The sequence below is a fragment of the Coregonus lavaretus genome (assembly GCF_964263955.1).
Source record: "Coregonus lavaretus genome assembly, contig: HAP1_SCAFFOLD_9093, whole genome shotgun sequence".
Lineage (NCBI taxonomy): Eukaryota > Metazoa > Chordata > Actinopteri > Salmoniformes > Salmonidae > Coregonus > Coregonus lavaretus.
In genome coordinates, this window is record NW_028162491.1 from 4,982 (window position 1) to 17,210 (window position 12,229).

General features: G+C 49.1%; 1 protein-coding gene across 1 annotated transcript; it reads right to left on the minus strand.

Moving 5' to 3' along the window:
• Window positions 1-1,693: 1,693 nt before the first annotated feature.
• On the minus strand, window positions 1,694-12,171 carry LOC311119199 (huntingtin-like; the record flags this gene model as incomplete). Its single annotated transcript, XM_084193933.1, has 7 exons — window positions 11,960-12,171; window positions 9,717-9,794; window positions 7,095-7,492; window positions 5,196-5,325; window positions 4,141-4,259; window positions 3,330-3,441; window positions 1,694-1,831 (listed from the first exon to the last, which is right to left on the minus strand). Coding segments are annotated over exons 1-7 (1,102 nt in total), but the record flags the coding sequence as incomplete, so codon positions are not given.
• Window positions 12,172-12,229: the final 58 nt, after the last annotated feature.

Below are 12,229 nucleotides of genomic sequence, written 5' to 3' on the forward strand. Positions count from 1 at the left end.
TAGTGGGACAGGGTGTGTGTAGTGGTACAGGGTGTGTGTAGTGATACAGGGTGTGTGTAGTGGTACAGGGTGTGTGTAGTGGTACAGGGTGTGTGTAGTGGTACAGGGTGTGTGTAGTCGTATGGTGTGTGTGTAGTGCTACAGGGTGTGTGTAGTGGTACAGGGTGTGTGTAGTCGTATGGTGTGTGTGTAGTGGTACAGGGTGTGTGTAGTGCTACAGGGTGTGTGTAGTGGTACAGGGTGTGTGTAGTGGTACAGGGTGTGTGTAGTGCTACAGGGTGTGTGTAGTGGTACAGGGTGTGTGTAGTGCTACAGGGTGTGTGTAGTGCTACAGGGTGTGTGTAGTGGTACAGGGTGTGTGTAGTGGTACAGGGTGTGTGTAGTGGTACAGGGTGTGTGTAGGGGTACAGGGTGTGTGTAGGGGTACAGGGTGTGTGTAGTGCTACAGGGTGTGTGTAGTCGTAGGGTGTGTGTAGTGCTACAGGGTGTGTGTAGTGCTACAGGGTGTGTGTAGTGGTACAGGGTGTGTGTAGTGGTACAGGGTGTGTGTAGTGGTACAGGGTGTGTGTAGTGGTACAGGGTGTGTGTAGTGGTACAGGGTGTGTGTAGTGGTACAGGGTGTGTGTAGTCGTATGGTGTGTGTAGTGCTACAGGGTGTGTGTAGTGGTACAGGGTGTGTGTAGTGGTACAGGGTGTGTGTAGTCGTATGGTGTGTGTAGTGCTACAGGGTGTGTGTAGTGGTACAGGGTGTGTGTAGTGGTACAGGGTGTGTGTAGTGCTACAGGGTGTGTGTAGTGGTACAGGGTGTGTGTAGTGGTACAGGGTGTGTGTAGTGGTACAGGGTGTGTGTGTAGGGGTACAGGGTGTGTGTAGTGGTACAGGGTGTGTGTAGTGGTACAGGGTGTGTGTGTAGGGGTACAGGGTGTGTGTAGTGCTACAGGGTGTGTGTAGTGGTACAGGGTGTGTGTAGTGGTACAGGGTGTGTGTAGTGCTACAGGGTGTGTGTAGTGGTACAGGGTGTGTGTAGTGCTACAGGGTGTGTGTAGTGGTACAGGGTGTGTGTAGTGCTACAGGGTGTGTGTAGTGGTACAGGGTGTGTGTAGTGGTACAGGGTGTGTGTAGTGGTACAGGGTGTGTGTGTAGGGGTACAGGGTGTGTGTAGTGCTACAGGGTGTGTGTAGTGCTACAGGGTGTGTGTAGTGGTACAGGGTGTGTGTAGTGGTACAGGGTGTGTGTAGTGCTACAGGGTGTGTGTAGTGGTACAGGGTGTGTGTGTAGTGCTACAGGGTGTGTGTAGTGCTACAGGGTGTGTGTAGTGCTACAGGGTGTGTGTAGTGCTACAGGGTGTGTGTAGTGGTACAGGGTGTGTGTAGTGCTACAGGGTGTGTGTAGTGGTACAGGGTGTGTGTAGTGCTACAGGGTGTGTGTAGTGGTACAGGGTGTGTGTAGTGGTACAGGGTGTGTGTAGTGGTACAGGGTGTGTGTAGTGGTACAGGGTGTGTGTAGTGGGTGTGTGTAGTGGTACAGGGTGTGTGTAGTGGTACAGGGTGTGTGTAGTGGGTGTGTGTAGTGGTACAGGGTGTGTGTAGTGGGTGTGTGTAGTGGTACAGGGTGTGTGTAGTGGTACAGGGTGTGTGTAGTGGGTGTGTGTAGTGGTACAGGGTGTGTGTAGTGGTACAGGGTGTGTTCCTACCCTCCTGTGTAACTCCATCCAGGGGTTCCAGGAACAGGGAGTTGAAGAAGGCTTCAGGATGAAGAGCAGCTGCTGCTCCGATACAGCTGACTGCTAGGACCTTCACACTGACACGGACCTCTTTATCAGGGACCAGCCCTACACACACACACACACACAGGTCAGAGACACACACAGGTCAGACACACACACACACACACAGGTCAGACACACACACACACAGGTCAGATACACACACACACACACACACACACACACAGGTCAGACACACACACACACACACACAGGTCAGACACACACACACACACACACACACACACACACACACACACACACACACACACACACACACAGGTCAGATACACACACACACACACACACAGGTCAGACACACACACACACACACAGGTCAGACACACACACACACACACACACACACAGGTCAGACACACACACACACACACAGGTCAGACACACACACACACACACACACACACACACACACACAGGTCAGACACACACACACACACACACACACACACACACACACAGGTCAGATACACACACACACACACACACACACACACACACACACACACACAGGTCACACACACACACACACACACACACACACACACAGGTCAGAGACACACACACACACACACACACACACACACACACACACACACACACACAGGTCAGACACACACACAGGTCAGATACACACACACACAGGTCAGACACACACACACACACACACACACAGGTCAGACACAGGTCAGACACACACACACACACACACACACACACACACACAGGTCAGACACACACACACACACACACACACACACACACACACACACAGGTCAGAGACACACACAGGTCAGACACACACACACACACACAGGTCAGACACACACACACACACAGGTCAGATACACACACACACACACACACACACACACACAGGTCAGACACACACACACACACACACAGGTCAGACACACACACACACACACACACACACACACACACACACACACACACACACACACACACACAGGTCAGATACACACACACACACACACACAGGTCAGACACACACACACACACAGGTCAGACACACACACACACACACACACACACAGGTCAGACACACACACACACACACAGGTCAGACACACACACACACACACACACACACACACACACACACACACACACACACACAGGTCAGACACACACACACACACACACACACACACACACACACACACACAGGTCAGATACACACACACACACACACACACACACACACACACACACAGGTCACACACACACACACACACACACACACACACACAGGTCAGAGACACACACACACACACACACACACACACACACACACACACACACACACACACACACAGGTCAGACACACACACAGGTCAGATACACACACACACAGGTCAGACACACACACACACACACACACACAGGTCAGACACAGGTCAGACACACACACACACACACACACACACACACACACACACAGGTCAGACACACACACACACACACACACACACACACACACACACAGGTCAGATGCACACGTGTCTGTCTTCCAGACTCCTACCATTCTTCTGTCCAGTCAGTAGGAAGGAGGCAGAGAGGAGTCGTACACAGTGAACCAGTGGCTCCGCCCCTTGGTCTGTGTAGTGGCCAATCGGACCCTTTATCCTCGATGGCTGGGGGATGACACATACAATTAGCCAATCATCAACCAGTCAAAATAAGACAGACAATAACATTAGCCAATTAGAAAAGGCAAACGTGAACGTTACACTGTAAAAAGTGAAATCTAAGCAAGCCTAAATATCTTCTATTGAGTGATAACTACCTTAAAATCAGTGGGGGGTTTTATCTAACGTCATTGGCAGATTAGTTTTCTTACCAAGCTAAATTATATAACTTCATTGGTAATTCATTTTGCTTATTTTAAGCTAAAAAATGCTTAATTCAAGTAATTTATTTTATTTCAAGACATTTTACTTTAATAAGACAATTAAGCCTTTTGTGTGTGTGTGTCTCCCTCTGTGTGTGTGTGTGTGTGTGTCTCCCTCTGTGTGTGTGTGTGTGTCCCTCTCTGTGTGTGTGTGTGTCTCCCTCTGTGTGTGTGTGTGTGTGTCTCCCTCTCTCCGTGTGTGTGTCTCCCTCTGTGTGTGTGTGTGTGTGTGTGTGTCTCCCTCTGTGTGTGTGTTTGTGTGTGTGTGTGTGTGTCTCCCTCTGTGTGTGTGTGTGTGTGTGTGTCCCTCTGTGTGTGTGTTTGTGTGTGTGTGTGTGTGTGTGTGTGTGTGTCTCCCTCTGTGTGTGTGTGTGTGTGTGTGTGTGTGTGTGTGTGTGTGTGTGTGTGTGTGTGTGTGTGTGTGTCTCCCTCCACTGTGTACCTTGTTCTCCAGCTCTGTTGTCTCCACTGGTTCCTCCTTTGGTATGAAGTGATCCACACTGCTGTCTGACGCCTGTCTGTTGTGACCTCTGCCCTCTAGGAGGTGGGGTCTACTCAGGGCTACAACATATTATCATTATTATAACAACGGCAGTGTGTGTATACTGTGTGTTTGTGTTTGTAACGTGTGTGTTTTTAACGTGTGTGTAGCATAGTGTGTCGTACCCAGTGTGGTGTGTGTGTGTGTAGCATAGTGTGTCGTACCCAGTGTGGTGTGTGTGTGTGTGTGTGTGTGTGTGTGTGTAGCATAGTGTGTCGTACCCAGTGTGGTGTGTGTGTGTGTGTGTGTAGCATAGTGTGTCGTACCCAGTGTGGTGTGTGTGTGTGTGTGTAGCATAGTGTGTCGTACCCAGTGTGGTGTGTGTGTGTGTGTGTGTGTGTGTGTGTGTGTAGCATAGTGTGTCGTACCCAGTGTGGTGTGTGTGTGTGTGTGTGTGTAGCATAGTGTGTCGTACCCAGTGTGGTGTGTGTGTGTGTGTGTGTGTAGCATAGTGTGTCGTACCCAGTGTGGTGTGTGTGTGTGTGTGTAGCATAGTGTGTCGTACCCAGTGTGTGTGTGTGTGTGTGTGTGTGTGTGTGTGTGTGTGTGTGTGTGTGTAGCATAGTGTGTCGTACCCAGTGCGGTGTGTGTGTGTGTGTGTGTGTAGCATAGTGTGTCGTACCCAGTGTGGTGTGTGTGTGTGTGTGTGTGTAGCATAGTGTGTCGTACCCAGTGTGGTGTGTGTGTGTGTGTGTGTGTGTGTGTGTGTGTGTGTGTGTAGCATAGTGTGTCGTACCCAGTGCGGTGTGTGTGTGTGTGTGTGTGTAGCATAGTGTGTCGTACCCAGTGTGGTGTGTGTGTGTGTGTGTGTGTAGCATAGTGTGTCGTACCCAGTGTGGTGTGTGTGTGTGTGTGTGTGTGTGTGTGTGTGTGTGTGTGTGTGTGTGTGTGTAGCATAGTGTGTCGTACCCAGTGCGGTGTGTGTGTGTGTGTGTGTGTAGCATAGTGTGTCGTACCCAGTGCGGACTGGGAGAAAGGTTCAGGGTGTGCTTGGCCAAGTGAGGAAGGAACGGCTCCCTCCTCTTCCTCATCCTGTAACGTTCCAATCTGCATCCCTGAATACAGGCTCTCACTGCTGTCCAACACCTACACACACAAACACACAGAGAGAGACAGATACACACACACACACACACAGAGAGAGAGACAGATACACACACAAACAGAGAGACAAACAATGACAGACAGACATCAGTGACTGAGGTTCATTATTCAACACTAAACAAGTACAGTGTGTTCGTTAACAGACAGAAACATGTCTACTGCCTTGATAGTTACTGGCAATAACCAGCCTAGTTTTGGACAAAAGGCTACTACTACCATCTTTTGGGATTGAGAAGGACTCAGGGGACATTGATAGAGCTCTAAATTGGGATGCAGAATTGTGGCAACTTTTCCAGAATTCCCAGGTTTTCCAGAAATCCCAGTTGAAAGATTCCCGGAATCAGAGGGGAATAAGCAGGAAATCTTACGTCCAGGATTTCTAGACAAGACAGCGGATTTTTGCAACCCTATAACTAAAACACTGAACTGGGTTTGGACTCAACCTACACCAAGGAGGAACCACGCTCTGGGTTAACAGGTTCTTACAGAACTCACTCCATCATCCAACAAGAGAAAACGCAAGAGAAAAGCAAAGCAGAGAGATCACTAGATCAGGAGAGGGGGGCGAGGGGGAGCGAGAGGGAAGGAGGGGAGAGGGGGGTGAGGGGGAGAGGAGGAGCGAGAGGGAAGGAGGGGAGAGGGGGGTGAGGGGGAGAGGAGGAGCGAGAGGGAAGGAGGGGAGAGGGGGGTGAGGGGGAGAGGAGGAGCGAGAGGGAAGGAGGGGAGAGGGGGGTGAGGGGGAGAGGAGGAGCGAGAGGGAAGGAGGGGAGAGGGGGGTGAGGGGGAGAGGAGGAGCGAGAGGGAAGGAGCGGAGAGGGGAGCGGAGGAGCGAGGGGACAAGTTTTAGATTTCTGAAGAGTTTCAATGATCTCTCAAAGAAAACTAATAATCACCAAACAAGAAGGATGGAGAAAGCAACCAATCAGGAGAGGTTAAATCCCTGACTCCAGATTGCCATGGAAACGAGAGAGGGGGGAGAATGGGACGGTTCTTAGCAGGGAGTGTGGTGCATGGACCGGTTTTAAGGAAAGGGGGACGGGGTCAGGACGGAGGAGAGTGACAAGAAGAAACCGGAACTACAGCCATGTACTCCCTTCCCCCTCCCCTCTGACATCATCAACCAATCACCTTGCTACTACCGCTAGAGGAAGCGTTGGCGCCAGAAGAGAGGGAGGAAGAGGAAGAAGCAGCGGAGGTAGAGGAGGAGTCGCTGTCGGAAGCGTCTGGACCCTCAGTGGAGGTCGGAGAGGGAGGGGCCTCAAACGGCAGCTCCACGATCACCAGCGGCAATGGCGAACGCGACTGCGTGTCACGAGGTGGGGGGGGGGGGGGCATGGTGGGGGGGGGGGGTGGGGGGGTGAGGGGGGGCAGACCATAGAATTGGAATTAGAAGAATGGACATTCCCATTCAAAGCAATCTTACGCAAACAATTCTGAGCCTCAGTGTTTAACACATGCAGCAATGCCATTTTAGAGGGTCCCAACCAAAAACCTGTGGCCTGATGGGTTCGGTCCATTCTACTGAGTCTAATCCAATGGTTAGCGCCATGTGAAAAACGCACCGTTGGTGGTCTGGGGAACCTTGTCCATTCAACTCATTCAAATCACTCATTTCAATTCCAACTCCAATCTCTACTCCCCCAGATCAGCAACATCGGAGGGCAATCGACTCTGTTCGCTTCCAGTAAATATCAATAAAAATACTTATTTATTTATACAGATCTAACTCCTACATGGCAGAAAAGACTTACGAGTTCAGCGACGTCTGACGGCGTGACGGCCGAGTCCGGCCCCTCTGTGGTGGTCTGCGATGAGTCGGCGCTCGGGGGCAGTGAGGGGTCTCCTAGGGGGTCCAGCAGGGGCCCGTCGGGCATCTCCGCATTCTCCGGTGTGGCGTAGTCGGCCGTTTCCGGGGTAACGTTAGCCCCGCTGGAGCTGTGGCTAAGCATGTCCTCATCCGCCCCGTTGTCATTGGGCGACTCAGGAGTCCCCGCCCCTCCCTCACTGCCGGAGACGGTTCCGGAGGTCCCGAGGGCAGTCGTTCCTTGTTCCGAGGAGGCGCCACTGATGTCCACGGACTCGCCGGGCTGCAGAGCATGCTGTGAGGAACGGGGCTGCTCGGTAATGATGTCGACTACCTGGGCTGTGCCTGAGTCAGGGAAGGGAGACACATTAACCCATCACCCCATCGCTCAACCTCACCTTTCAATACAACAACACTCTGGTTAGTTGGATGATCAATTAGTACTCCATGGTTCAGATGAAAACCTCCTGAAACAAGGAAGAACAACCTGGATTTTTTTTTTATGTCGCATTCGTGAATTTTTTCTGGGGTGGTAGAGATATGTATACTCGCTTCCAATTGTGACAGTTTTGTTTAGAGTTCAAGTACTCTACGGTTTGGTTCCTTGTCGAGGCCAGATGCGAACGCTATGGACCTGTTCCTAATGAAGCCTTCACCGCGTCCCACAGCATACAGACACTGATGGTTGGTTAATGCTGAGGAATTCCAGTAACTTTTCTTCTAATTCCTTTTTAAACGTGTCATTCCGGAGCAATGATGTCTTAAACCGCCAACGTGGCGCACGCTTGTTGTCATTACTGATAGCGGCTCTGCAAAGCAGAGAGGACCATGGGTAATAAATCTATATGAAGAACTTTATTGAACAGGCCCTTTGAAGTGAACATAAAAATCAATTCGGGAGAAGGATTTATGTCGAGCAGAGAAAAAAAGGTGAAATTCCGAGAGGAGGGATTCATAATTCGCCACAAATCGTCAACTGCCGTCTCATTTGCCCAATTCTGCAGTGCCACAGAGGCAAGACGATGGTCTCTCTCCCCTCGGTCTGCCCAGATCTGTCTAGTGTGTGCTCCCAAATTGCATTAAAATCGCCGCCAATAATTAGTCGGAAGTCAGCTAAATCTAGTGTCAGGGTAGATAATTGGTCATAAAATGAGCTGTCGTAAGTGCTCGGTGCTTTGACCGACATAATAGCAATTTTACTTCCGCTTATAATCAGTTTAATAAAAATGATTCTCCCCTCCCTGAGGGATCCTCCACCTAAATTAGTGCATTGGAAGTTGCGTCTGGCAACAATTAGTACCCCCTTTACTTTTTGTAGTAAAACATGATGAAGCAATGACATGATAATATTTTGTTTTGAAAATGGAGATATATCCTTTTCTAAACAGATGAGATTTCCTGGGATCGTTGCAAAATCAACCTAAGTAACTACAACGTTTAAGCAGCGTATTCAGGCCCAGTGCATTTAAGGAAAATAAGGTTATATCAATCATGTTGTATCAAATGTTGTGATGACCTGCCAAAAAAGACCCAAGGAGGAAGTAGTGGATAAGATGTGATGTATTTATCTGTAGCGTCCTGTGCTGCCCAAAGAATGCCCCAAACCACTCAAAATGAAAAGATGCTATGCTTAGTCTTCCCCTCCCCTCCCAATCCCTCCCACACTGTCTCTCCTAAATGGAATTGAATGAGCAAACTCATGCAGATTCCCCCACCCTTTACACTCATGCCCATGGCTTTGACAAGAGTGTCATGTGCATCCCCTCCCTGCATATACAGACAGCATCAACTAATTGGAAAAAGGGCATTATTCCAAAAAACGCATAATATATTTTTACAAAATAAGAGAAAAGCAAAAAGGAGAAACAGAAGCAACACAAATAAGTTGTACTTTTAAAAAGCCGAGACAAGTCACACTAACATTGTACAATATTTAAAGTGTGACTGCCGAGACAAGTCACACTAACATTGTACAATATGGGCGGCAGGTAGCTTAGTGGTTAAGAGTGTAGTGCCAGTAACCGAAAGGTCGCTGGTTCTAATCCCCGAGCCGACTAGGTAAAAAATCTGTCGATGTGCCCTTGAGCAAGGCACTTAACCCTAATTGCTCCTGTAAGTCGCTCTGGATAAGAGCGTCTGCTAAATGACTTAATAAAAATATAAAAAATGACGAGACAAGTCACACGAACATTGTACAATATTTAGAGTGACTGCCGAGACAAGTCACACTAACATTGTACAATATTTAAAGTGTGACTGCCGAGACAAGTCACACTAAACAGAACTGCAGGATATAGGCCTATTCCCTGTCAGTTTCATATATCCTGTTTACATGAGTAAATATTTTAATAATCATAACATTGATCGGTAACAATATGAATAGACCCTTAATGATAACACGATTGCCTCGACATGATGTCGGATACCATGGCAATTAACTAATTATTCATCTTTAAAACAATTACCATTCAAATGATCGGACAATTGAACAAGCATCTCCAACATGTAATAATAATAAAGAGCTTGAGTGATATGAACGGTGATGTTCCAGTATTCTGTCGTCTCTCACCTGTAAAGGCCCCGGCGGTGACCTCTGCCCTCTCAGGGTCGTCCTCTAACCCCTCCTCCTCCCCCGACAGCATCTTGCCTGGGACACGCAGAGAGAATAAAAGAGGACTACTGTAACACAGTCGCTACATGGTCACAGGACTAGATAAAGACTCTGTTAGACAGATGGTTCTCCAACCTCTCCTCTGGGAGCCCGAGCCCTCCCATGTATTTTCACTATTCTAAAAGCTAGCACACATGATTCAACTTATCAACTAATGCCCAAGGTCGTTTTTTTTTTAGTTGAATCAGATGTGCTATTTCAGGAATATATATATATTTTTTTTAAACATGTTGAACGGCTGGGGGTGCTGGAGGAGAGGTTTGGGAAAACACTGTGTTAGAGAGAGGGAGCAGTACACAGGAAAGAGAGAGAGAGAGTTATTAAAATCACCTTTCTGTTTTCTGAGGAGGAGTGGACTATTACAGGAAGACCCGCCCCCGGCTGCAGGCAGGAAACAGGAAGAACACGCACAGGAACAGGAAGTGAAGGGAGAGAAAAGAAGAAAAGCCCCATGGGAAATAGCCAGTATACCCCCAGACAGACAAGAGGAAGAGACGCAGGTTAGTTAGTGAGAGAGGGGATATGTCCCAAATGGCACCCTATTCCCTATATAGTGCACTTATTTTGACAAGAGCCCTATGGGGCAATAGGGCTCTGGTCATACACGACATGGCCAAAAGTATGTGGACACCTGCTCGTCGAACATCTCATTCCAAAATCATGGGAATTAATATGGAGTTGGTTCCCCCTTTGCTGCTATAACAGCCTCCACTCTTCTGGGAAGGCTTTCCACTAGATGTTGGAACATTGCTAAGGGGACTTGCTTCCATTCAGCCACGAGCATTAGTGAGGTTGGGCACTGATGTTGGGCGATTAGGCCTGGCTCGCAGTCGGCGTTCCAATTCATCCCAAAGGTGTTTGATGGGGTTGAGGTCAGGGCTCTGTGCAGGCCAGTCAAGTTCTTCCACACTGGTGTTTGATGGGGTTGAGAATCCATTTCTGTGTGGACCTCGCTTTGTGCACGGGGGCATTGTCATTCTGAAACAGGAAGGAGCCTTCCCCAAACTGTTGCTACAAATGTTGGAAGCACAGAATCGTCTAGAATGTCATTGTATGCTGTAGCGTTAAGATTTCCCTTCACTGGAACTAAGGGGCCTAGCCCGAACCATGGAAAACAGACCCATACCATTATTCCTCCTCCACCAAACTTTACAGTTGGCACTATGCATTGGGGCAGGTAGCGTTCTCCTGGCATCCGCCAAACCCAGATTTGAATGTCGGACTGGCAGATAGTGAAGCGTGATTCAACACTCCAGAGAAGGCGTTTCCACTGCTCCAGAGTCCAATGGCGGCGAGCTTTACACCACTCCAGCCGACGCTTGGCATTGCGCATGGTGATCTTTGGCTTGTGTGCGGCTGCTCAGCCATGGAAACCCATTTCATGAAGCTCCCGACGAACAGTTCTTGTGCTGACGTTGCTTCCAGAGGCAGCCTGGAACTCGGTAGTGAGAGTTGCAACCGAGGACAGACTATTTTTACACGCTACTTGCTTCAGCACTCAGTGGTCCCGTTCTGTGGGCTTGTGTGACCTACCACTTCACGCTGAGCCGTTGTTGCTCCTAGCCGTTGTTGCTCCACTTCACAATAACAACATTTACAGTCGACCGGGGCAGCTCAAGCAGTGCAGACATTTGACAAACTGACTTGTTGGAAAGGTGGCATCCTATGACGGTGCCACGTTGAAAGTCCCTGAGCTCTTCAGTACGGGCCATTCTACTATCAATGTTTGTCTATGGAGATTGCATGGCTGTGTGCTCTATTTTATACACCTGTCAGCAACGGGGTGTGGCTGAAATAGGCGAATCCTCTAATTTGAAGGGGTGTCCACATACTTTTTTTTTTTACAATGTAGCATAAGTGGGGCACTATATAGGGAATAATGCTCTGAGGGCAAAAGGGGGTGCAGCTCAATATTAGGAAGGTGTTCCTAATGTTTTGTACACTCAGTGTATAGTGAGCCTTTAGGGACCTGGGAATCAGCAGACAGGAAAACAGTAGTCAGAACAGAGACACAGGAGGCGTGACTGGCAGAGCATTTACCCAATGACTGGGCTTGTGTAATTTGAGACTACGGATTTAACTGACAGAGCAATCCACCAATGACCAAGCAGTATTCGTTTTGATCGATGGGTTCGACTAACCAATGAACTCCAGGACGCTGCCGGAGCGGGCGCGGCTCTCGATGTCCTGTCGGAACACGCCGGCGTGCAGAACGCTGCCGCGCGTAATGAGCATGTGCAGCAGCTCTGGGGGCGGAGTCCGGAACATCTGCTGCAGCAGCTCCAGAGCAGCGGTCACCACGTTGTGATCACCATGCTGGGTGTAGTGTAGAGTCAACTCATACGCCTAGACACAGACACCAGGGATTGGGAACTGACACACAGTGTATATATATATATATATATAGTATG